This window comes from Anser cygnoides, chromosome 5 (genome assembly GCF_040182565.1).
Source record: "Anser cygnoides isolate HZ-2024a breed goose chromosome 5, Taihu_goose_T2T_genome, whole genome shotgun sequence".
NCBI lineage: Eukaryota > Metazoa > Chordata > Aves > Anseriformes > Anatidae > Anser > Anser cygnoides.
Genome location: NC_089877.1, coordinates 18,295,636 through 18,323,469, shown reverse-complemented (window position 1 = coordinate 18,323,469; position 27,834 = coordinate 18,295,636). Strand labels below are relative to the sequence as shown.

Sequence of the window (27,834 nt, the reverse complement as noted above, 5' to 3'; positions counted from 1 at the left end):
ACATTTCCAGATTATTTCTAGTCACTAATACCTATGAGGAACAAAACCAAGAAAAACACTATGTTCACAATACCAACTATGAATTGCACTAAAATGAGAAAATAAATACTCTCTGACAAAAACTAAAATGAAACAAAACCAAAACAACAATAACAGCAAAACAACACTGGACAAATAGAAAAAGAAAGTCTCAAGAGCAAATAGAACAAGAGTGAAGTGCAAGCCTCAATTTCTAGTCTTGGAAACATCTGTAAACATTCGCATTTGGAGGATTTTTCAGTAGGTTGTCCCAACTTCCTGAGATACATACACAGTAAGCCAGATGTTTCAGGTTTATTGTTGTCCATTGTGATTACATGCAAAAAGTAGAAAACTGTGTGCTGATTATTCTGATCTGCCTTGGCAATAATTACACTTCTATCCATTCACCGAGGATTTGAAACTGAGGGTGGAATGCCATAGTGATTTATGAGTTATGCTAATTTAACCCATCTCTTTCCCAAAACCAAACCTATTAGATTCTTTTATTTACTTACAGTAGTTGCCTGCCAGTCATCAGTGAATTTTATATACTTACAGGAACATCTTTCTACACATACAAGATGTTATTACCTGAAGCAGTCAAACTATTGGTCAATGGAAAGCACACTGGGATACCTCCTAAAAAACATTTTCCTCACTGGGGTCAGAGCCCATTCAGCTCTGAAATTTATGAAAGTTATGAATTTTATGAACTATGAAATTTAACATCGAAAGGTTACAACTTGATGGGATTTTATCAGTGCAAGAAAATAAATTTTACTGAGCTTTAAAAATCTGGATAAATTTTAGCAAATATTTATCCTTAAAGTATTCTTGTCATCCACGGAAGTCAAGAGGTGTCTTGCCTCTATTATTAATGAGTTGGGATATGACTATCTAGTAAGTTTACTCATTTTTATATACACCTTTTTTATCTGGACAAAGCAGCATTTCTCAAAAGCATTACTTAAAAGGCCACCAGTGAGAAATAATGACTTCATAGTTAACATGATCTCAGTAATAACACAGTTCTCACATTTTTACACTTTCATATTTTTAACTAATTGCAAAACTGGTACTCTTCCAACAAGATGTGTCTAGCTATTATAGCCTTTATGGAACAAACCAGGAAAATTTATATTATAGCAGGAAGCTGGACTTGGCATTAAACTAGATTTGTTTTTTGAAAAAATAAATGGAAATAATTCTAAATGCCTGATGCTATTAGATAAGCATACTTTTTAAGACAGTATTTTTTTTTATTTGAAGGATGAGATTTAATTTCATAAATGATAAAAGAATGAGATGTTAAAGAAATTTGAGAAAGCAATGGGAAAATAAAGCATAAGAAGCAAAAATCCTGTCTCTGAAGAGCAGTCATTTATGTTAATAAATATGGAATCAGATAATGGAACAGTAAAATAATCTGAATTTGACTAAATTAAGTATGACTAAAATAATATATCAACATAGAAAAAATAATGTTTTCTATGAAATTACTATTGAATGCTGAAAACCTACAACTGCATGTTCATTGAGGGAATATAATAAATACTTTCAGTATAGGAGAGAGTTTTAACTACACAAAACATATCCAGAAGAATTAAGGACAAACACAGGATCACCAAAAACGTTTAAGATTTGGATTGAAGCTGCTTTTTTTGTTTGTTTGTTTTTTGTTTTGTTTTGTTTTCTATTCCCTATGGATCTCCCAAAATGGTGAAGACAACCTCCTGCAGTCTGCTTCAGTGCCTCTTTCAGCCTGTGCACAGGTCCCCAGGTGAGCGGAAACCCAGCGAGCAGAAACACAGCTGTTGTTTCTCCTCGCTCCCCTCCAGTTTCAGAGGTCTAGTCCAAAATGCTTAGCCATTCTCCCTTCCAGGACATTCATTTATTTGTTGACAGGTTTGTTAAAAGTCCAAACATGGGGGTGGAGCAGGAGGTGGAGAAGAAGGAAAGGAGTGGGCTGGGGCAATACAGATTGCCAGCATATTTTACATTTCTCTCTGCAGGAAGCAGAAGGGCAGGAGAGCCGTGTGCTTGAACTGCATTGCTGCTGCCTGCAAAGCTGGCCCTGCCTTGCGTGCCCCCCAAAACTCTCCCATTTCCTTAGCAACCTCATGGAGAGGTTTGGGGCACCTCAGGCCTTGGACTCACTCAGGAGCAGGCAGCTTTTGCTCTCTTGCTGCTACCTTGAGCTAATGAGAATGAACCCTGAAAACAGAAATATTTTAGATGAAAAGAAGAAAACACGCAGCTTAATCTATATTCACAGAAAAAGAATATATATATCTCATGCTCTCAGGATGGAGATCTAATCAGGGAATGGGTGGGATGTAGCTCTAATCTCTTTCTCAAGCAGAAAGCAACATATATATATAGCAAGCTATCAATCCATCCTTCAAAGATTAATATGGGGTAGCAAAACCCTGAAGTCCTTTTGGCAGAAACGTGTTACTCTTATTAACAAGTGTATGTAAAGTTTCTGACTTGGATAAAGCCCTTGCAAGGACTGCCACCAAGGTCCAGCTTGCAAAAGATATCTGACTTGTAACTGGTTCTAACCTCCTACTTCAAGTTATAAAGGGGAAAAAGAAATCTGGTGGTATCATCTAGAGAGCATGGATAGCTGTAAACGTGCACCAAATGTTAACTGTGAACTAGTTCTGTTACTAATAAAACTGAGCCAAATTAGAGAGGAAAAAAAAAAAAGTTAAAACGTTTAGCAACAGAACCCATATGTATTGCAAACCAGGAAGAGTTTGGGAGAAAGCCTTGCCCTAGCAGATTCAAATAATCCCCACAGCATCCAATCCTGTCTGCAGCCATTTGCTATCCCTGCACTGAGGGTCATGCTCCAGCTGCAGCAGAACAGCACGCACATAACTTGTAACTTCATGAATCCTTTCCTTGCCAACCCACCTGTCCTGCAGCACCCACACCTAACCCCAAACTCCTCATGCTTCTGAGGACTGAAGCGTCAGGCCACTGCCCTTAAATCCATTCCTGTTTAAGAGGTGTAAATCCACTGTCCAAACTGCTAGTTCAGATACCCCTTAGGTTTTACTGAATATAATGATAATTATGGGCTGAAAGAGACTGATCACAGAAGCTAGTACTCATGAAGGACTGTCAGCACACTAATGTGTTTCTACAGCATAATATGCCACATTCTCTCACCTAGAAGCTTTTAGTTTCTTTTAAAACATTACAGCTGAAGAAGGCATTTAATTTGTGATCTAAAAGTCTTTCAGCAGGTTTTTGGGATTGAGCTATTAAAATCAGTTAAATAGTACCTCTGGATTGAATAGCATTAATGAATGTCAAAACATCACAGACACTGTCTATAAAAAGAGTATATAGTTATCTACCATTACTGTGTGGTCATTGACAGAACTAATTTCCTGTGGACTTCTTAGATTTTAGGAAGCATAGATTTTTTCTTAGATTTTGGGAAAAGCAAAGCAAGCCGCAGAGCATACTTGCCAGCATCACCCAGAAACCTGCCAATTGAGGCTGGGGGAAAGGAAACAGCCTGCAAAATATAGATAAAAAGCAGATCTAGCCTGACATTTTGCTAACCTACTGCACAGGAGAACTCAGAAGTAACCAGACTGTTGCTTCCTGTACTTCAGTAACAGATACACTGGTAGGAGGCAAATGTAGACAGATTTCTGATCAATTTTAATGGTCCAGGACTAGCACATACAAACAGGAACACACTGGTGCAGCTGAACTGCAAGTGTTACTGCTGTGAAGACTTCTGCAAAACTCTTAACATCTTAACACTGATAACAAAATTGTAGTATTGAAACAATCTTGCATTTACTCCCATTCTGGGAATCGTTCTTTCATTTCCTTTTCCCTCTTTCCATCTATTTATCCCCCTACGTAAAGGAGAAAGCTTTTAATCTTCTGAACTGCTACCAGTGTTTTGTCTCAGAACAGAGTTTTCCAAAATTATACACCCCCAAATCAACAATCACATGAATGGCTATACAAATTATACTATAAAAAGAAAAAAATCAGCTTTAATTGCTAGCTTTTGCAGCAAATTATTTCATAGCTTACAATTCCCTGCTACAGAGAATTCAAAATGTTGTGCTGGAACTAAAGCCTGGATGAAGTGGACTACTGTATGCCTGCAGCTTATGCAGGGGTTGGAGGGGGTCCTAAACGAAACACAATACACATGACAACATGATGAGTTCTGTCAGAGGACAGCAAATATATGCAATTATCTATTATCTTTTAAAAGAAGTTTCATGCACGTCTTGCTAGTTTAGCATTTAGATAACGCAGATGGAGAGGAATGATATTAAACATATAGATTTGCTTTCTATGATGCACACTGATTTGGTTAATTAGATTAACTCTATCTGAACAGTTATTTTCAGCTGGGCCTGCAAATGTATTTATTGTTTCTGCTTTGAGAGCTCATTTACACTCAACTAGCTACAAAAATCCTGTTTTGATGAGCACTACTGCTACAGCCCAGAGAGACGGACTGATTAATATGTTAGAGCTATCCCAGCAAAAAAAAAAAAAAAAAAAAAAAAAAAGACTGACATGGGCAACTGATGACCAAATCCCCTTCCCCACAGGATTAGCCACACCGAGCCTGCCAAAAGGGGGCTCGAGCAGGGCTGGGGCTGCCGCCTTCCAGCAGCCGGAGCAGGGTGCCCACCGCCTGCCGGGGCCTCCCTGCACAGTTGCCAGGAGACAGTTGCTGCGTTACAGCCCCTCCGGTGCTGAAAAATAGCGTGGAGGATGCGCTGTGCTCCATGGAGATGGGATCTGTTACCGGTTGACCGCTCGGGGCTTTGTGTCCTCACTCCTGCAGATTAAGTGGTTTAGGTTTTTAGGAGGGAGCGATTTGGAAAGGCTTCTGTCCGTACGGATGGATACACTTTTTTGATCCATGCTATATATGAAAGTCAAATGTTTTCACACCCCTTTGGAAACTACACTGAGTATTCATCAGTGTTGAATTTTGTCCACAGCATTTTTCTATTACAGTGCATCCAGAAAAATTGTGGACTTTGACATTTATTGGGCAAGAGAAATATTTATTTCCCTCTTGCTCAATAAATAAAAACATATTTTAAAAATTAGTAGCAGTATTTTGTTCTCACTCAATATTAGGATACAATTTTTCCCCCTCTCACTCATAAATATGACTCTGTAGCATATGTCAGAGCTACCTGATGTAAAACATGAAGAATTTAGTTTACTGCCACTCTTTCTGCCCCTAGTAGCTGGTATCACCAGTCATATTTCTGGCATCTTTTGCAGTTTGCAGGCATCTGTACGCACGATATTGTAACTCAGCCATGAAATACAGCCACAAATAAATTTAAAGTACAGAAAATAGAAATAAAAAGTGCCCAGCCTTCATTTTTTTTAATGAAAATTTTGAGAATAACTAGATCTTAGGTAGCTGGCCAGCTGTAGACCAGCCCTACTGAAATTACTGCCTTCCTACCCGGTAAGAAGTGAGACTGGAGCTTTGACCTACGTGTGAGCACTGGACGCTACGCTGCTTATCTGGAAGACAAAGGGAAAGCAGACTGTAGGTATAACCATGCAGCTGAATGCCAACATAAGTGAGAAGGGACTCCTTCCTGACTAAAACTGATAAATTTCCATGCAATCAGACACAGATTTAGGTACTTTCTGAGTGGTTACTGATTGGTACCTGACCTACTGATAAAATTACCTGCATAACTTCCTAAGAGATTTTATTGCAACACAGAATTTTTTATTTCAGAAGTTATCCTCTGTCATTTTTCTGCAATGACAAGATGAATTTGGTGAAATAATTATTATTGGCAGCTTCATTTCTCATCTTAGAGAAAGGCTTGAGAAATAATAGAGACACAATGAGATCAAACCCTAAACAATTTTTAAATCTCTTCAAACAGGAGTTGCATTTAAAGATGATCATCCCAGCTAAGTTAGGGAGATTTGTGGTTAGAGCCAGGAATTTCCTCATCCTCTAAGCTGAAACCACAACCACCCAACATGCAGTTTTTGTTGTTCATCAGTAAAAACAGCAGGTGGAGATGGCACTACCAGTTCATCTAGATTTATTATGTGATCTAAAAAAGAGGAGGGGAAGGAGAGTAAGATAGGCTTCTTGGAAACAGTTATTTTGGGTGTAGACTAATCCACTCAGTCCTTTGTGTCTCTAGCTCGTGAGGATGGCATAAGAAGGTGTGCCACAAGGCGCTGACATAACAAGAACCTCTGAGCCCCAGGGAGCAGGAGAAGCTGCTGGGCAGAAGCAGGTCAGGCAAAGTGGTCACAATTCTTTGTGCATCCTTAAATTCATTTGGGAGCGGCCTCTGTGAAGAGCTAAATTAGGCACTGTATGCTCAGTAAAATGTCTGAAAAACAAAATTTTCTATGTTTTTAAATTCTCTACAGCATTTTAACATTTATCTCATTGCTTGAAAATTCTGTTACATCCTTCAGTAAGTTCTGAGTGCTTTGCTATCTCTGAATTATGCCTAAGATTAAAGCTGATCATTTGTGTAGATTCAACAGGACAGTTCACTGCACAGAGCATTTTAAAACTTTACTCCTTTTCCTTTTGTTTTGAAAACTGCTGATTTTTTTCTACCTTTCAATTCTTATCCTTTAAGTTAGAGGTCATTTCCTCTTACTGCACAGTAGCTTGTTTTCTAAACATATCTTTCTTTCTGAAAATCCAAACCAAAGCTAAAAGAGTCAAGGTCACTACTGATATATTCCCTGACTCCTTCATAAAACATGATGTTTTTTAAAAATGCCATTTTGAGTCTTCGAGTTTCATCTTTTTTTTACCACATTTCCAGTGATTCTGATCTTTGCAATGTTAGTACCAGTTCTTCAGTGCTGGTAACAAGCTTCATAGTTCAATTCTCAGGGTCATTTCTACGACTCTAAAACCATCGAAGCATTGTTACTTCCCATTCCTCTGCTATCAAGGCAGACCAACAGATAAACAAGAGACACTACTTCTGTTGAGAAATTTCATATCTGCGCTACCCTCGGAATATCACCTTGTCTTGATGATTTGTTACTGTTCATTTTGTCAGTCAGTTATGAAACCTATGGTGTCTATGAAACCAGACATTGCTCCTCAGGGCAGGCTTATGCTGAAATTGATCTAACAATAAACTCCTATTCCAGTGGTAATGCTTGCAGTCATGAGGCTTTCTAGGTGGTTCTTGATGGTTTAGCTGATCACTGACCCCATGCCTTTTTTTTTTCTTTTCTTAAATTTATTTCACTTTTCAGCTGGATAGCTGGATCTACAAGCTACCACTTCTGGATAACAGCACTAACTCAAGAGGGATGGTGGGAGCCTGTGCCTCAGGACACAGGTATAAGGGAGCCCCAAGGAACTACAGCCCAGACTCCAACTGACCTAAACCAAACCTGAAATTGCACCCTTGGTCTTTATTTTCAGTGTCAGGAGGAAGTAGATTCACTAAAGTTTTTATCTATGGCGTTCTCTTTCAAAAGTGCTCCCTTTTATAGGCCCATCATCTTTAAGGTCCACTGACCTCTGGCAGACCTTCTTATTTCTGGTACATTCGAAAGAAAAAATAACATGAGATTTTTTGCCTTTAACTAGTTCTCCCCCAAGGTTTATTTTGCAACAAGTATTACTGTTTTAACTCTGCAGGATTTAAATTCTTTTCTCTCTTCCTCATTCACTTTTCCAATTTTGAAAATCTAAATTCTTAATTCTAAATAACATTATATTTTTTAAAATTATTTTTAGCCATTTAATTATGCTGCCACTTTGGTGGCTGCATTCATAATAGATGGAAGGAAGGAAGGAAGGAAGGAAGGAAGGAAGGAAGGAAGGAAGGAAGGAAGGAAGGAAGGAAGGAAGGAAGGAAGGAAGGAAGGGCAGAACAATTTTGTTTTGAAAGGTGTGAAAGGCAGGCCAGCCTGTGTGGAAGCATGCTAAATTTCCAGTTCCCAAGCAAATGCAAATACTTGAACAGCTGAAGAGAAGTTGTGTTTAGTTGAATTCAGAAGGATGTTTTATTGCTTGTAGTTTTAACTGATTATATTTTGCAAGCAAGATATTAATCTTCTGCTTAGCAAGAATGAAATTGTTTAATTTTTCACCCTTAATCTTGTTGTAGCAAGGGTTAGCCTGCAATCTGCTGTACCACTCTTTCTCCAGAGCAATCAATCTACATAAAGTGTGTGCAGACAGGTCCTTGAGCAGCAACCCAGGACAATTTTGAGTGCTCTCAGGAGCTGGCCTACCTCTCACTAAATTGATGAGTCAGTTGGTCCCTTGTGAAGCCAATCCTTCACAGAAATATTTCATTTCTTTTTAGTTTCTTCATTACTCTTTTGTAGACCAGAGACTACTAACTCAGCCCTCTTGGAACTGATGGCATGAAACAGCCACGCTTCCTTCCAGACTAAGCAAAGGCATTATTAAAAGTAAAAACCAGTACCCATTCAGAGAAACTTACCCAAAAGACCATTGATGAAATTAGCTTATTTTAGTGACAGATTGTGACTCACAAATGCATGATTCCCAACCGTTAATTTATTAGGTCATATAACAGTGGAAGAATTTGATCATAACATTATAACACAGCTGTTTTATTTCAGATGTGGAATGAGTCCAAGTATTTGATAATTATGCTGCTTCAATTAGTGGCAACTCAAGAGTGAGTTAATAGGTATTGTTTGCTCCCAGGCAGGAAGCCCGGGGAAGCTCACAAACAAGTCTGAGGATGTGCAGGTCTGCTGGGCTGATATGCAATATGCTATGTGAGGCTGCAGTATGTCAACAATATGTACCTTGCTGTCCCACAATGAGTACAGTTCACAGCAGTTAAGCATCAAAATTTTCATCTTCCGGTAAAAGGGTGAGCAAGGAAGGCATAAGAGGAAGAGGGCTGTTGGATGTAATAAAGCCCTTGATGAAGACTCTCATAATGAAATAGAACTGATTAGCATATCAGCAGCGTTAGTAAGACAGATATGTTTGCAGTCTTCTGTTTGTTTTTTTTTTTTCCCACAGAAATTCAAGCCCATTTCTATGTTCATTTCCCTATATTAGAACATGACAGTTTATTCATGCTTTCTCTGTCCTTCCTTTTTCAAAATATATTTGTCTTACCCTTAAGGCAGTGACATGCTGTCAATATTTTAATAATGTTACCATAATATGATCATCTCTAGTAAGCAGCTCTAGTATTAGCGCCCTCTGATGATCTGGAAATCACTCCACGGAGAGCATAAGAAACATTAGCTTTCGGTTCACCCTGGAAAAAGCCTGCAGTGCTGTATTATAGTGCAACTGCAAATCTTTTACTTCCATAAGAGAGACAAGGATGGAGAAAGGTTGTCAGCATTAACCACTGTGGTTGCCATTCAAATTTGCCCTTGGCAGTGAAGTAGAACAGGGGAAAACAGAGAATCACACATTATCTTTTCAAATTGCTGGAGAAAAATATAGAGGAGAATCACATTATCTTTCTTTTTTACACTATCACCAACTCCCTAGAAAGTTTATCCATACCCAGCCCTGTTATTTAACAATGAGGAGTGTAATTCCACTTTCACATATGATTTACTGGCACCCACCCATTCAGAAGTTGTCACCTTAAAACACCAAATAGCAGCACAGTTTGTGAACTTTAATAAGACAAGAAAACCATTTTATCACATACACGGCAATGTCATACTGTTTTCAGAAGGTAGCAGAGGCCACCTCTCTATTTAGGCCAGTTAATGCATACTCTTCTGTGACATTTTGCAGGGCATGAAGGAGGAGGAAGGGTGGGTAGGGAAGGTTACAAAGCTCTCTCTGATCCATAAAAAAAAAACCTCTTATGCTTGGCTAAGTTACAAAGGGGTTAATATTATTATTTCCCATCACTCGCATTACTCAGAAAAATCCTGGCAGACTGCCAAAACTGCCATATAACATGAACAGCCTGAAGAGATGGATACATATGGTAGCTAAAGCAGCTACATCCAGCTAATGCTACCACCAGAATTAGTAATGCTGTGAGAAGAGGGATCAGGACTGCATGTCTCCCTCTCGCCCCTGCGCAGGGGCCATGCCCTGCTCCCTCTCTGGCAGCAGGCTGCTCCCACTGCTCTGGGCAGGGGAAGGAGACAGAGGGGAAGAAAGATGAGGTGGGGACCAACCCCCCAAACATCCACAACCTCTGAACGTTTTTGAAAGAGCCAGAAACCCCAGACATCTGAAAAATGTTCACAGAACCTTTAGCACTTCTCGCAGATAGAAAACACATAGCATTGATGGACTCTCATTCTTCAGTACTCTTTGAATACTATTGAGTTCTGAAACCTAATCTTGACTATGAGCTAGCATGTACCAACTAGGATAGCTCTGCTTGAACTACAGTGTTACCTATACTAATCAATAGAAGAATCAGCTGGTACATCTGGAATTAATATTAAGAACACAAATCTTCTGACATCAGAGGATGAAAGGACAGTATGTGTTCTACAAAATACAATCTGATTTTATCTTTTTAAGAAATTCTTCAAAAATAAGGAATTTAGATAATAAAAATTATTTTTGCAAGATAGGTCAGGATTTCTAGATGCTAAGGAGTGCCAGTTTTATGCTGTTTTCTACACACACACTTTATGGTAAAAGCCTTGCTTACATATTATGCTGTAGATACTGATTTAGGGCCTTAGTATATAACTGTATGTACGATTATTTTCAAATGTTTAATTTTTCAAAACAAGGACTTTCATTGTCTTCCTACTGGTATTTTTGCAGAGAGACACAGACCAGGTTTATCCAGTCCAACTTAAATGCTTGCCTGAAGCATCTTCTGAGCATCTCTGTCCCTAACATGGGACAACCTGGCCCTTGCTTAGAGTAGTTGTGGTTTGGAGTCCTTTGGAAAGAAATCTCTACAAAGCCAGAGATTTAGTTTTGTAAAGAAACGTACTGTTTTATTTTGTCTTGGATAGGTCTTTGTGATGCAGGCTGATTCTAAAAACGTCACCTGTTGAAGACTTTTTAAAGTGAAGTTCCAAACAGTCTTTCTTCAACATTTATTCTTCCTTGAAATAAACTGATATGCATTTGTACTCCACCCTCTGGTGGGTTCACACTTTGAGATAAACTTTAAAAACCTCTTATTCTGTTTGCAGTGAATAGCATCAGGAAGACCTTATATGCAATTTTTTAGTGTCTGTAATTTTAATGGGACAGTTTTCAGAGTAAACTTTACTGTGAGACAGTTTGTTGTATGTGCAGGAGAGGGTGATAACCAAAGTAAATCAAAACTAATTAAAATAATAATTCAAGAGAGACACTTCATCCAAAGAGATTATTACAGAACAATAAAAGAAGTTGCTGTGCAAACATGGCATGTTTTATTGAAGGCAATGTTTCTCTATTCAGAACCCTATGGACTGGAAATCAAAACCAGAAGGGGGCAAAAAAGTGTTCCTGACCTATTGGAAATGATGAAATTTAAATATCAGAAGAAAAAAAATCCCCAAGCAAAAAACAACACACCATTAGTAGTTTTCCACAAAGACCCTGTGAGGACAGAAATGCCAGACAACTGTCAAACCAGCCAATATGAGAAATTAGCCAATAATACTAACAGACTCAAATGTCTGCTAAAAAGGAAGTATGCTACTGAGCCATTTCTCAGTGCCAACTGAAAACACGAACACAGGCCAGCATTAGGATAAGTACTATATATATTGCTCCCAATTGCCAAAGCCCAACAAACAAAGACAAGATTTAACCAAAAAAAAAGGGCAGTCATGAGATTTCAATAAAAAGATGAAAGCCAAATGCCTACATATTTTTTCTTGACTTTACAGATTTATAACAACAATATTTAAGGATGAGAATTCAAAGTTTTACTTTTAAATAAGTATTATTTTTTATAAGATAATGACAGCAAAATCTGGGGATTTAAAAATCAAGATCATTGGAAATATAAAAACGAAAGACTTGGAAGCCTAAAAGCTGATAGCTCTGAAAATGACCAGCAAAAGATTCATGGCAACCGAACATGCCTGTTTCAAATCCAAGTACTTGCCAAAGGTGCAGAAAATAGTCCCACCAAGGGTAATGAAAAAGTGTGAAAAATCCAAACTGTATGCATCATTTTGGAAAGACTATTCTGGCCGTATTCACTTTCCTTAAGTCATAGTCTGCACACTTTAAAGAGAGCTGCTCCTGCACAATCTATGTACCACAAACAGTAATCTAATATAATCAGCAACAGAGCAAACTATCTGTAATACACATCTGCTTTGTATTTTAGTGAAAAAATAATTAAAACAACACAAAAACACCCCCCTTCCACAAACTCACACACCCTGACTGTATTAGCAACTGTTTAAACAACCTAAATCTCAGCCTCAGCAGTTCAATTGCAGTTACACACCTGTCCTAAGACTATAATTAACTTATGAAGCTACTGATAAGGATAAAAGTTTCCTACTACTCACAGACCGCAGTTCTCCCGAGCAGAGCCATGTGTGAATATGGTTAATATTGGTTGAATGATAATGTTAATTTCCTTCATCTGTGTATACATCAGCTGTTTAAACTCAGGCTGGCTTCTACAGCAGTTTAAACTCAACTATATAAAATGCTACTGAAGTAAACAACAATATCCCTCTGAGTCTGTTCTGCCAAATGAGCTATGCAAGTGGTAAGGGGGTTCTGCTTAATCCTAGTCTTTCTTCATCTAGTTTTATATTTTCTGTAAATATACAACATTTTCTAAAATGTGGATTTGCAAAATTATACCAATTTTGAAAGTCAATACTTAGAATGGGATTATTTATCTACACAAAACTTTAGTCATGTCACTGATCTGGTGTTTATTTTGAGTAAATGTGTTGAAAAGACTCTGGGCTGATAATTGCATAGCAGCATTAGTTTTGCATAAAATCATCACTCAAAAAAAATATTAAACAAGTTATTGTTGTTTAAAAATAAACAACAAAAAGCTTCCTAGAAAAATATATAAGAAATTTTAAATTGGGATAATGACATCTGCTTGTGCAACAAAAGCAGTAAAACAGACTACATCTAACTACACAAAATATCAAATATTTTTAAATAAACAGAAAGGCAAGCTGATATTTAAATAGCAATTATGTATGGGTTAGAATGCAAATTAAGGGGGGATTCCACTTATTCATAATTTCTCTGTAATGTTAGAAAGCAAACAGTATTCGTGTTCACAGGAACTTGAGTTCTTGATGAGATAGCAGTGTAACTTCTACCAGGTAACATTTTTATGTTCCAAATCCTTGCTGTTTTCTGTTGCTAAACACAAGAATTTATCAAATACAAAACCCCCTTCAGATATGGAAAAAGCTATCTACATAACCTTCCTAGTCCACTGACAGTCAATATTAACATTAATACAACCTAATCTGTATGAAATTAATCCAGCATTTATTTGCTTCAATCTCTCTTGAAAGGGAGGGAAAGAAGGTCAGTGCCTAAATTACAAGATTTAATGTAGCTAGATTAGATGCATCTAAATAGAGGATCCAGCCACCATGCATAGACTTCAGAGCATTTACCCATCATGAGAATGTTTTGTACTCTGCGTTTGAGCTTCCAGTAAACCAGCTGAAACATAGACACATGGGTAAGGCAAATACAATTAACATAGAGAGCTAGAACTCTGCCTAACAGAACTCTAAAATGCAATTTATCCCACCTCTTTTGTAGGGACAACACTTTGCAGCTTTTAAAAGGGCAGCAGTGCTCCCTTTTGTGCTACTGGCAGCACAAGGGTGGTTTCTGTAAATTCAGACCTGCCAAGGAGTAGCATCATGTCTCCATACTAAGGTTAACACCTTTACACGTGGGACAAGACTGATGCAGTTTGTGGCTTTTCTAGAGAAAATTACCTCAGTTAATATGCTGTGTGAGAAAAACACAGCAGCACCATAAGAAAGAAGCAAAAGGAAAAAAAGAACTGAACAGCACTTCTGGAGAAGTTTGCATGGGATAGGGGGAAGAAATGGAAAAAACAGTTACGGAAAAATGAGACTTTTGGATGAATAGTTCCATTCATTGATTCCTGGACAATATATCATTTCCTGCTCTGAAAAGCAGCCTACTTGTAAGGTGTACGCTTGATTTCTATTAAAATATCTCAAATGAATTCTAAAAATGCACAGGAAATTATGGAACCAAATACCTGCTCACAAACAAAACACATCTTAAATTCAATTCTCAAACTGTATGTTATTTGCCAAAAAAACAGCTCCATAATAGGAACAATCAATAAAGCATATTTAGATATTAAAACTCTAACAACAAACTTGAAGAAAATGCTTCCAATAAACATTTTGCTGGTCACGTAAAAACAGTCCTTTCTTTAATTTAGCAGTTAAATTGAGTTATAATAAGACAGCCTAAATAAACATACCCAATGCACTGTTAACAACTCACTAGTCTGTCAACAACTACTGCCTCACAGAAATCTATCAGTGTTGAAAAGCCAAGCCACAGGTTGGTTCCATTAAAAGCAATAACATTGCTTGAAGCTTGTTTGAAGAACAATCCTAAAATAAAGGATTGCAATAAAAATACTTTGTGAATTAAAAAAGGATTCTTTCATTCTGAAAAGTTTACATTTCTTTAAAAGCAAATACAACATACTTAATGCAGGACTTTGGTATCTGCCACGTAGACTTGCTTTTGAGAGCTCAAAGCAGGAGCTTCACACATATCCTAACCTATATTTAGCATGTAGGCTGGTATCAAAAGTATGCAAGGTTACAACATTTTGATATCAGTGCAAATCCAAGCTGAGTCTTCATGAAAAGACTTTTTTTGCTATCTTTAATGCCAGTTCCATAGCAACCATAAACTAGTAAATCGTGGATATTTCATGGTAAAGTTTCTTTCTGCAATGACTTATTCTGCCCAGGATTTTCATGATTCTCTCTTAACTCTCTTCTTTATTCCGTACAACTATGACATTTGACCAAAATCAACACTTTTTGTTCCAGACTGTAAATGGACTCTTCTATTTACAAGCATCTTTTTTGTAAATTTTCTCTTCATCACCAAGTATTTAGCTGCCTAATTTTGCCCTATTAAAAGTTCATTCTTAAAAAACTCCATTAAACCTTTGATGTATCTGCTAGGATAATTTTCAGCGCTCTGATCAGCAAAGCCTTCAGAGACCTTCACATCCAACCACATCCAGCACCTCAAAGTTGCCACTTGGCATGAAGACTATCCCAGAGTTCTTATTTTGAAAACAGAAAGGCAAAACTATCACCAGGGAGAAATAATGTTTCTGCAACGAGTGAGAACTTTGTACGACCAGGTGGGGGAAATAGAAATCCTGCTCCCCAAATTACTGCTAGAATATATGAAGCAAAAATGAAGCAGAAGACAGAAAGGATTATTATTCTCTACTGTATACAAGGAGTCTCTGAAAATATTTGTATCAGTGTTACAATAGAATATAAAATGTAATTTCTAATCTGATTGATTTAAAACATATTTCAATTTCCTTATTAGATAAATTTGCTGACTCCCATAGTTACAAGCTGTAAGAACTGCTTTGAATGTAATAGAACAAGCCACACATCTTCAGAAGCCATCTTCTGTCATTACCTTCTCTCTCACTGCTTTCCTTCATAGCTGTACACTAAGCTCAGAGGAGCTCAGCCACTCTGGGAGAGATGAGCACCTGCTGACTGGGCCCCGTACCTCCAACACTGAATTCTTTCACATCTATTAAATCAACAAAAAAATTGTCACTGGATCATATCTCAAATTATTTTGCATCGTATGCCCCTTTTTTTATGGTTTATTAGAGAAGACAGACCCTTATACTGCACATTACATACCCTAATACTGTGTAAGGACCTGAAATAGACAGAGGCAGAAGTTTGTGATTTTTCTTACATCTACAAACACAGCAGGATGAGAAAAAAGTAGGGAAGGAAACCTTCTGCTTGTTTTTTTTTTTTTTTTTTTTTTTTTTTTTTTGTAAAGTAATTAAAGGATTAATTTCAGACCCATGATCCCTTTTCCATACAGGACACATGCTAGAATCTGAATGCAAAAGAAATAACAGTAACAGGAATGTAGAGATTCTGCTAGAAGATCACATTCAAAAGTTCAGAATTTCCCTAAATCACAAATGTTTCTGCAGTTATCAGCACCCACACAAAAGTAATGAACAGCCTGTTTGTGTACTAACATGAAGTGATTTATCTAGCCCCTCTGAAATATCTAAACCAGTTTATGAACCCCGTTTCACAGTATTGGTTAACAGATTATGGTTATCAAGAAAACCAAATGAATACTTCTCAAGTTCTGGAGTTTTCATTTGCTTTTTCAGGTCTGGAGGTTACAGCAAGGATGTATTTGGATAGCTTGAGACTGCATATATTTGAAAATGAAGCTATTTCTTCAGAAAATCAGAAATTTTGGTTGAGGAGGAGAAATGGGTAGGAAGAGAGAGTATGGTTTCTGCTCATGAAGCATGTGATAACCAGCTGTCAAGCAACTTCCTTTTAAATTCTGGACAGACTTCTCTTTCATGAAACATAACTACCAGGTGAACATAGCTGTTCACCATCACACAAGTTGATTGCAAAAAAAAAGAAAACTGGCAATAAAACAAACAAACTACTAAAACATGAACACACACATGCAACTCCACTTTATAGTATTTCTCTTCCTTGTAAGGAGAGACTTAAACTAAAATGCTTATCCCTCCTGAAAACAGGAAAAAGAAAAATTCCAGGTATTGGATTAGTTCTGCTGCACCACTCAGCAGCAGGAATTTATCAATTAATTCTCCACCATTTGAAACAACTCATCTGTTTTCCTTCACTTATAATTTTGCAGATTTGTAGAAACATTCCCCAGTTAGAAAAAAATGTATTTTCTCCGTAGGCACAAGTACTGTTTTTCATATAGTTCCATTCCGGCAACCAGGTTTCCATAGTATCAAAGACTAAAAAAAGCCAACAGGCTTCAGAGAAATTAATTTTAATATAATGTCTTCTGGAAATCTCTAAACTATACCTTAAAAACTGCGTTTATTTTTATGGAGTCTTAATACCTAACTTCAAGACTTAAGAGCTGGAAAAGGCAGAGTTGTATTACTGTTGCAGTATTTTAATGGAGGATAGGCAGACGCCTGCAAAAGCAAAGACTATGCATTGCTGTGCTTTCTGTGAAACACTGGATGGCCAAGATGGCTGGATGCCACTGGATCACTTCTGGGTGGCCAAGAACTGGCTATTTATAAGCAGCTTATGTTTAAACAAATTTGCTATTTTTAGAGGTTGTGTAGTAGGAAGTCAGGGAAATGCCGGCTTTCATATTCACAAGAAGCCAAAAAGCTCCCTATGGATAGCTCCACACTCCACTGATGTCCCAGGAGCTTTGGCAGCATCCCTCAGAATATAAACGTTGGCTAATTTCTCTTGAAAACAGAATCATCTAGGTCAAAATGCCTTAAGACTGATCACAGAGGACTGAATGGACACAGAACTACTTCTGACTGTTGCTGCCCTTATCACCAAAATTCCTTTCAAATCCTCCTCTCAGAGAAACATAAAAAGCAGTTCTCAGCATCAAATAGGTACTTGTTACATTTTTGGTAAATCAGATAAATAACACCATTTTCTCTTGCACCTTGTGAATACAAGCCTAATATATACCTAACGTAAAATCAAGGGTAAAGAAAAACACTTCCCAGTTTTGCTTGCAGCCTGGTTTTGTATGTCTGAAAACAGCAAAGTGATTTCATTTTTGTCTGCTTTTCAGTCTTATTTTAAAGCATGTTATTTGCTTAAGCGTGAATAACCAAGCTCTTGTAAGAACCAACTTCTTTTTTGTCTGCCCCTTTCCATCTATGCTGACAAAGCTAACAGCTTTATAGATGTATTTTTAGAATAAAATGAGATTGGTTCATCTTTTTTATGATCACACCGAGCACATTCGGAATACCATCATTTCCTGCAGGTTAGAGTCTTCATTTAAAAAAGTAAAAAGAAAGAGCCAAAAGAGTTGACATTTTTCTACAGTGCTTTTGTGCAGACCAAAGCACTTTGAAGGCACAGTACTTTCATTCAACTGCTATTGCCCATTAAAAAATAAAGTAAAAAACAACAACAACAAAAACCACAAAGCCTCACTGACTGAATTTAAGCAGAAAGAAAACAAAATACTTCTCCATCAAGTGAAAATTGATTTGAGCAGCCAGAGCCTGCTCACATACAGCAGATTCTTCAACACTCGCACCAGAGCTGTTCTTCCAAGACCCCACTGTCCAGCTTCTCCAGTCTCTATAGTTACTTGTAAGCAAAAGAGTTTCAAAACCAACACAAAGGAGGAAAGTTGCCTTTGGACTCTGACAACTTTCAGCTTAAGAAATGTTAGGGGGATGCTTGTGGTTAACAAATACCATTTACAGATGTCACCAAGAGGATTATGACTAACCAGTAAACAGAAATTATCTTTATCCTTTCACAGTTGGTTAAATCAAATTGTGTATCACTTAAATATTCAGATTTAAAAATAGTGGTGCCCAGGCTAGATGTGCAGGATCTGCTCTACCTCTGAGTTACATGTTAGTGAGAGCTCTGCTATGCTTACAATAACCATGTATGTACATGCACACAAACAGCCTCTATATTATATATATGTGTGAGTGCATGTGCACGTGCTGAAACACTGCAGTACTGTTGCAGTTTTGCAACAGTAAATCTCCTTTACAATCTAGTTTGTACAGCTGAACCCAAACCTCAAGGAGATGCTGTCTAGGAACAGAACTGCTCAGAGAGCTCAACCACGAGCCTCACTGTTCCCCTGCTTAATATGCGAAGGCGGAGGCTCACTGCATGCACGGGAGGAGCAGCCAAATTGGCAGCAAAAAGCCTAATATAAGACGGTGATGTAGAGTGGACATTACTCTTTTGGTCCACAAAAAGGCCTATGTTTGACAGATAAAGACAGCATAAAAAAATGGAAGATTTTTTTTTTTCTCCTCTTACACACAATATTACTAAATTGCTATTGCTTTTACTACAGTAGTAGGATATTGTAGGATATTACTAAAATACTGCATCAAGCTGATGTTCACACCTTTGGGAGGATACGAACAAAGTTTCAGAAAACAACTGCAAAAAATTGCAACGTGATAAACTGTTATTATGAAGACAATAACAATATCTCGGTTTATTTCAGGAAGAGAAAAAAATATCATGGTCTCCATGTAGCTTCCTTAAAAAATTAGATTTATATCTGGTGGCAGAAGCTAGAGAGGTTCACACTAAAAATAAGAAAAAGCTCAGCCACAGGGTAATTAATGAAGCTTATTTAGGGATGGAAAGGTTTCTCGATTGCTAAAGGGACTTAAATCAGTAACAGATGGCTTAGTAAAACCGCACTAATTCATCCAGCCATTGAATACAAATGTAAGACATAACATTGCTATGCTTGCCAAAAATATTCAAAATGACTATAGTCTCATTTGCAACAATGAAGTCAAAACCTTGCTTTTCAGAAAAGTTTTGAAATTTGTATGAAGTATTTAATGGAATAAAAGAAATATCTAACCTATTGCTAAATATGAAACTAAAGTTACTAGTGTGTGTGTTTTTAATTATTCCAATTATTTTAAACATCTCCCTAAATACTTATTGTTACTTCCTACAAGCAGTCAGAGGACAGATATCTTTGTCTACTAAATGATAAAACAATGCTCTTTATAGTAAATTTCTGTCTATTCTCCACTTACCATTACTTAAAGAAAAGTTTGTAGTAACGAATTCTATAAGCCCTTGAGGAAAAAGACATAAAGGAAGTCATACTCCAGACCATTCTGCATGATTCAGTACATGTGCCAACTGAACTATTCTGAAAAACTCTTCTATTATCACCTCTGGTTTTGATCTCCAAATCACATCTTGATTATTATTTTTTTAAAATTAATAATACACTTTTTATCTACCTTATATTTTAATTTGAATGCAAACAAACAGCTATTCTACTCTGATGACAATAAAATTTCAATTTATCTGGAAAAATAAGTGATTTTATGGCACAAGAATGCAAACTGCATCCCCTCATTTAAAGAACTAAAGCATTATTCTGTTAAAATATTATAGAATTACTTTCACTTGTGAGTATTGATATTACAGTGTTATCAGTTGATATATGTACTGGGACAGACGAAAAATCCCCATACATCATATCATACAACACCTGCAAAAACAGCTACACATTCATAGATAACAACAATAACAAGTAGTTAATAATCCACTGGGTTTTAATTTAGTAAGATAATCTATATTCTACTATACTAAAACGGAAACAAAAATTCTTCTGACACAAAAAACTCTTTTACACTAATGGATCTCTTTAAAGATAGTTATAGTTATCATCAAAGCAAATCTCAAAAACAAACAAACAAAAACCACCAAAAAACAAAAACAAATCAAAGCCCCAAAGCCCCCAAACTCCCAAGATTCTTTGAGTCAATTTGTAAGGCAGCTCTTTTTGAATGGTTTTTAATAGTTCCTCTGTTTATGCTTAGTTTGAGTTCTACACTAAATAAAGTTAATAAAGGTTAGGTACATAAATATTGTTAATGAATAAGAGATTCAGAGTCAGAGCTAATACATGTCCTTCCTGCAAATATATCAAGTAACAAATCAAATCAGCTCATGATTCGATATTTTCTGATGAAGTCTTCACAGGCTGGAGCAGGTGTATTAAAGCAGTTCAGTCATACTCATGAATTCACAACAGCCTACAATGGCTTTATAATTGGTGTATACCTTAATGATGGCTGTAGTTTCTGAAATCCCCCTCTAATGGAAGCCATAATGTTTTAGGTTGCATAGCACCTGCACTAACATGGTGCTTTATTTTTATCTGTCTTTTTAATTGGGCAGGTATTGAGATGAATAGAACGTCAACTAAAAGAAGTGAAAAGAAGCAAATAGGGCTAGCTATACAATCTCTCTCAGTTATAACATTCAAGTCATAACCATACTCCAATTCTGATTGTTTATCAAAGCAATGAAAAATCACATGAATTGATAATTTGAATTGCTTACGAAAATACACATATAATCACAGCTGTCTCTGGCTAACTGTTTCAACTCTAAAACTACTCGTACACTTTCCCATTACAATTTATTTGTGCTCTATCCAGAAAAGCCACTAAACGTTATATATTTATCATAAAAAAACATGATCAGGTTTGAAGCAAGGATAAATATATGTATGTATATATCAGAAATTTCATCAAAGAATTAGGAAACACTGTATCTCCATAAGCAAATTTAACATTAATCACTGAAGTCCCATGATAAAATTAATTGTATAGGTTGGACAAATCAGTACCAAGTGGCTTTTCAGAAAAACTGCAAACTTGATAAAAACTGTCAGATGTTAAAGTGTACCAGCCCTCTTCCTCTTCTGTGTACCTGCTGAAGCAAGACAACACCTTTTCTTCCTTTTGTTTTTTTTTTTTTGCATAAAGCTTTTATCTGTTCTGCTCAATGTGCATCGCCTTCAGTACTGAGCTACTTTAGCATGATCAGTAGCTGTTGTTGAAGTTTTTATCCCCTTTGGAAGTCCAAGAGACCATAATTACACGAGGAAATGATGTTTCTATTCACCTACACTCACAATCCTTCCTGCTTCCAAAGAAAGGATTTATCTTCCTGTCAAACCTGTCTTTCCATACAGTGAGGAAAAAGGCTCTTCTTACCTCCATGACCCCAAGTCATCAAACGTGCTTAAATAAGAGTGAAACATCTGCTCTCCCTTGCATTTCGCCCCCTGCCAAACTGGACTCTCACTTCCTTAAAGCCTGACGCTTTTCGCAAGTGTTATAAATGGGACTAATTAGGATCCTAGTTGCCCATTAACTCCCTTTTTATTAATGTGACATTTATGATAAATGTGTTATATTACTTACAAATGGTTAAGGTGGCACTTACACACACCAGCATAAACTTTGGAGTCATGGAAGAAATCATTTGACAGTAAGACAGACTAACTACACCAGTTATGATAACCATGCACTGCAGCGTAGAGTACATTCAACTCTGACCAGTTCAACACAAGAAATGAAGTAGTCTGGCATTCATAAAAGGGCAGGTGTACTGGTCATCTATATTTCAACAGCAGCATCTTTTTTGCATCAGTGTAAATATCCTCAAGCATGGCTCTCTATAGCTAGGCAGCACTGTGCACTACACAAGTAGCTCATAAAACAGGAAGGAAAAAAAAAACAACCCTGCATTTTCTCCAACATGAAAGTCTTCAAAACCATCAAAGTTGTGATTTCTCAGTATTATTGTATCCTCTTAATTAAATTGCAAAATTCAGAACAGAATACCCTGATGAACATAAATTACATAGAAATAGATTTGATTTGTGTGTAACAACTGCTTCTTTCAAAATTAATTACAAATATGCTGGCCTGTGTAAAGTATGGATTAATGCCCTGATTCAGCAATACATGTGCGTGTTTAACTGTTCTTCCAGGCTAAGGCTAGGAGATGATTGTCTGGACAATTAATTCTAGTTCTTTCATTTGCAAGAAAACTAGTAAATCTTTGAGCAGAATTAGCTATCTGAGACTTCTTGAATCCTTTCAGAGAGTTTAAAAAAATCCATATGCGTAGTTTTCATCCTGTAATCCTATCTACTAAGGTACACGTTATTCACCATCAAATCTATCTATGAAATCATCCAGTACAGACTATTAGAAAGACTTTCTACAGATTAAAAGCCTAACAAGAAATCAATTTCTAAAACCAAAGCATTGTTAACAAAAAACAAACAAAACCAAACCAACACCTGGTGTCAAAAATCATAGTTTTGAAAGCATCCTTGCACAGAGGACATATCAGTACAATTTATAAGCCATCATCAAGCAGTTTGCTATACAGTCATTCTCAAGTAAACAAACAATAAGAAAAATGTACGTTGAAGGCACAGATAAAAATGCACATCTATTTACTTTAAAAGTCTGCTAAGCCTGTTCTTTCATTGTTACAACTATTTAAAAACAATCATCATGGGAGATCAAGGCATGCAACAAATGAAAGGTGTATATTCTGTCCTCTCCTGAATGGAAAGGCCAGGTCTGTAGAAATAAATGCTATGACATCAGTAAATATTTTAACAAAATAGATATTTGTACCTGAAGAAGGGGAAAACAAAACAAAACAAATAGATTTTGCAGATTTGAACCACCCTGAAAGACCTATTTTCAAAGAACCACAGTATCACTTTGTTAGTCGTGGAGGGGTTGTGGGGAAAGAGGAAGAAAATCCCCAAACATGATTTTGTTGCAAACTGCCAGGTAACACTAGAAAGGAGTACCAACTATTACAACAAAACCTGACATCCCAACCAAAATTCCTCCAAAATACATAATGTGATGACATTTTTGGTATGACTGAAGATATTATTTAAATGTGTCATTTTTATAAAGCAGTTTATATAGTAATCTATCATTCTCTCTATATATATATTTGTATGAGTACAGTGCACTGTTGCAAATATTTAATTTCAAGCCAAAGTCTTTTGCTTTATTCTCCATGGTTTCCCAACAGCACTAGATCATTGATGTTTCTGATTGCAGAAACAGTTGCATAAGAAGCCATTAATTTTGGTGACTCTTTAAAAATATTTAGAAGATCACAGAATTGATAGCCTGCCATAAATACAGAAATTAAACTAAATTTGAATTCAATAACGCCAAGAAAAATCAAAATCCCCAAGTTTCTTTGCTACTGTATTCCCAAATGACAAAAAGCATAAATAGAAACTTCCTAGGCAACCTGAACATTGTTCTTTTTACTGCTTTCCTCAATGCTGCATGATATTTAAAAATAGATAATGTGAAATACGTTACCGGTGTTAGTGCACTGAACTTGCTGTTTCAAAAACATCATACACTTTTTCCAAAGTAAATTCGACAAAGGGAATATCTGTCCCCAGCAGAGCACTAACAATTAGATGTCACGATCTCCTACCTCGATCAAAAAGTCCCCGGTTCTCAGGCCAGCTTGCCATGCTACTCCCCCTTCATCCACAGATTCCAAGTACTGCAAAGCAGGAAAGGCTGGAGTTGGGGTGAATTCTTCAATTGGTGTGTCAGCTTTAAAAATAAATACCACATTAAAAAGATAGTTAGGGAATGCTTGCAAATACCACTTGATTAAAGGCCTATTATTGGCCATTCAAATTTATGGTTTAAAAATGGTGGGTGCTAAAAGTAAGAGGACTCTGCCTCAGAGAATATCAAGATGCTGGGAACAGAGCGCAATCTCTCTGCAATAGCAATCCACAGGTCTTCAATTCAGAGAGAAAAATGCATGCTGTTTTACTGACAGAAATTAAATCAAGCTGTATAGGGCAATAGCTGGATTCTGAGTATTCCAGGACTACTTCATGTAAACCTTTTGTATGCCTAGCAAAATGCTTGTAACTCTGGAAACATCCAACTAGAAAGTAATTATTCCCTGTAGCCAGAAGAGAGCATCCAGTTGAACTAGGGGGAGAGGAGTGGGTAACAGGATGAAAGAGATCAAAGTAATTTTTTCTTCTAGATTTAGATGTGTATTACAGAGAAGATAACAGAAGAAAGCACTTTTACGGAAAGGAGGCACAGCAGGCCTTGTACCAGCCCTCTCTCTCTCTGTCACGTACACAGACAAGCAGAAAAGTCCTTGGGTCTTTCACCTGAGGTGCCCCCACTGTTACAGAGAAATTCAGGGGGAAGTAGTTGGGCTTACACAGAGAGAGTAACCTCTGCTTAATGCACAGACAACTCATGCCAATGGGTTAACTAAAAGGTAGTACTATTGGCTTTCCTAGCAGAACTCCAAAAATATTAATTTAGCTAAAATTAGAAAAGCATTTACAACACTGAAAATCTATGGTGTCACTGGTTTGGGGGTGCGGGAAGGGGGGGAGCAAAAATGATGTCCCAAGAATGAAGATATGGAATATTTTTCATGCTCAAGCAAGGCAAGGGAGAACCCATGGAAAAATGAGGGGGAGCAAGAGATGGGACATACCATCATATATATTTTTTAAATACAAAAGGAGCAAACTGGACTGAAAGTTAAAAAGCAAAGCATTAAATAGAATGCTTTTTTTAACTCCTGAGAATGCCGTTATTTTAGATTTTAGTCTACAGAAAAGTAACATGCAATTTAACATATGAACAGCTTTTAAAATGAGCACACTACAGGCCATGCAACATACGTGCAGCTTCTGAAGATATAAAAAAAGATCATATTTTCATACTAAAACTGCACCAATGTCACCTTGCAGAAGATCCACACCTATTTTAAACAAAACATCACTCTCTTGTCTATTTCTATTCAGAGACCTATTTAAACAGACTGACATTTGAAATAAAGAAGCAGGTTTTATAAGGAAAGCAGGTTTCCCATAGTTAGGTAAACTGCATAACAAAACAGATTAATGACAAAATATTACATATACCAGCACAGTAAAAATACAGACAAAACTTTCTCCCCCCAAAATGATTATACAGTGCTTCTCCTATGTAAAAACGCAAAATGCTTCAGACAGAAGCCACTAAAATCCATCTGAGTAGTACAGCATACAGAGAATCCTGTTGTCTAGCAACCAAGTGCACCAAGAATAATTCCTGCTTATATTCAGAGATGTATAAATTTCTTCATGCCCGTGCACATTACACATACACACACAAAAGCACATACCTTTTGCCCCTCTGAGCACAAATCCAAATCCTTCATTGTCTTTTTTCTGCAGGACCACTGCCTTTTCTTCTATTATGCAGTCACTGTAGAGAGAATTCCGAGGATAGCGACCATTATTACATCCCTTCATCACCACTGTAGTAGCTGCTCCTCCAGTGTGCAGGTTCATCATCATCACAGCCCGTTAATCAAATAATATTGCAGTAACCAAGCATGGGAAAATATATAACAAATAGCAGCAGGAAGATGACAAAGACTAAGCCTGATGATAAAAGAGAACATGACAATGCAACTTAAAAAGAATAAAAAAGGCAGAGAGGAAAAAGAAAGAAGAAGAAATCATGCATGGTGGTTTGTGTTCTATATGAATGACTGAATGAACATGTGATCATGTAATCTGTGGGCTAGCTAGGACTCTAAAAGGAAAAAAAGTAAGTGAACTGAACGACAGTATCATTAATAAACTCCTCAATCGTGGATGTACCAGATGCATCTTCTAGTGAAGCCAAAATGAAACCAACCAGAAGAAAAATGAGGCAGCATTTTAAATTTAAAGATAATATATTATGATTTTATATAAGCTAACTAAAAGGCACAAATATATTCTGAAAGCTATGCCTTGCATCAAAAGCCCTTTTTCAATCCTATTGAATGTTGCATGCTGCAAGAATCCCACATGATCATCTGACAGCCTACAATGCTAACAACGTGCAGCTGCCTTGGCGTCATCAAGCACAAATTTCCACAGCATCAAGAATCTGCATAATTGAAATAGTAACAAGACATGCACAATCAGGAAAACACATTTCTAAGGAATATTTCCCATCTCCTGAACAACAATTAATATTAGAAAACAAGGCGATGGTTTAAAGGACTATTTATGTAAGCAGCATGCCCTTAAAGAGAAAGTAGCCTTAAGAATCTTACTGTCATTGGCTAAGAAAAAAGTAGACGGGATGAAAAAATGCATAAAATCCATGTTAAAATGGGACCTCTTATATACAAAGAGCAACCTGTAAAAGCCTTGAATTGTTTTGTGTCTTTCATTAAACATTTGATTACTAAAAATAAGCTCAAAATTAAAAAAAATAATAATAAAAAAGGGGAAAAAAGATTTCGAACATTCTTTTAGGTATAAACTCACTACACAGCACAAGTTGCAAGGCATTCTTCTGAATAAAGACAGTGTCAGGGGTTAAGTATTCACGAATCGTAAGCACTGTAAAACACTAGTAAGCTGGCTTTAAAATATTTACACAACTGGTAAAGACAGGAAGAAGTATAAGCAAGTTTTATTTTCTTTTCCTGATTTTGTATTAGCCAGCTAATGCTTCCACTGGTCTTGTGCAGAATTTAGTCACAAAAGCATTCAATACACAGTAAGAGACAGGAAATGCTTCATTGCCATTAATAATCCAGAAGGGGAGGAGGAAAGTAATTAAAGAAAAATTGGTGTGACCTTTTTATTTAAAGCTCTTAACAAAGGCAAGGATGATGACATGGGGACACCAATGGACAGCCTCCAAACTCCAGACCTCTCACGCATCACAAACCATTCTTTTGGTGACTTTCCAACTCTAACTGAGGGATACAACTTCTTGTTACTCCTAAAGTGGTGAGCTAATTATGGCTTCCATACTACAAAGTACTTAAACGTTATTGAATGGAATAACTCATGAATTAAAGCTACCGCAACGGTGACTTCAGCTTTCTGAGCAACAGATGACCTCCATAAATATCAACAGCTTTTGAATGTGTTCTCTCACCTGCCTACTATTTACCATATAATTCAGACATTACCTTTTCTTACAATGAATACCTCTGCTGTGGAAAGGTTATAATAATAAAATGCATATTTCTCAAGAAAGCCAAACACACTCCTGTTCAAGATACCAGGGCGGGATGGCATCTGCAACTCGCAGAACCCATACCATAGCGCTGAAGCCCTCCAACAATGCCCTAGAGTTACAGAAACAGATATCGTACAAGTGTACTAACATATTTTCAATTCACTATCACATGTTCAAGGTGGGGCTC

At 36.9% G+C, this 27,834-nt stretch overlaps 1 protein-coding gene across 4 annotated transcripts in view; it reads right to left on the bottom strand.

Annotated features, from left to right (window-relative positions):
- SHANK2 (SH3 and multiple ankyrin repeat domains 2) overlaps positions 1-27,834 on the bottom strand; it is a 352,436-nt gene that overhangs the window by 112,903 nt on the left and 211,699 nt on the right. For all 4 annotated transcript variants that reach the window (XM_066997187.1, XM_066997188.1, XM_066997190.1 and 1 more), the window contains 2 exons: positions 25,798-25,880; positions 24,076-24,200 (listed from right to left, as the gene is read on the bottom strand). In XM_066997187.1, coding sequence (XP_066853288.1) covers positions 24,076-24,200; positions 25,798-25,880 — 208 coding nt within the window. The remainder of the gene's footprint in view (positions 1-24,075; positions 24,201-25,797; positions 25,881-27,834) is intronic.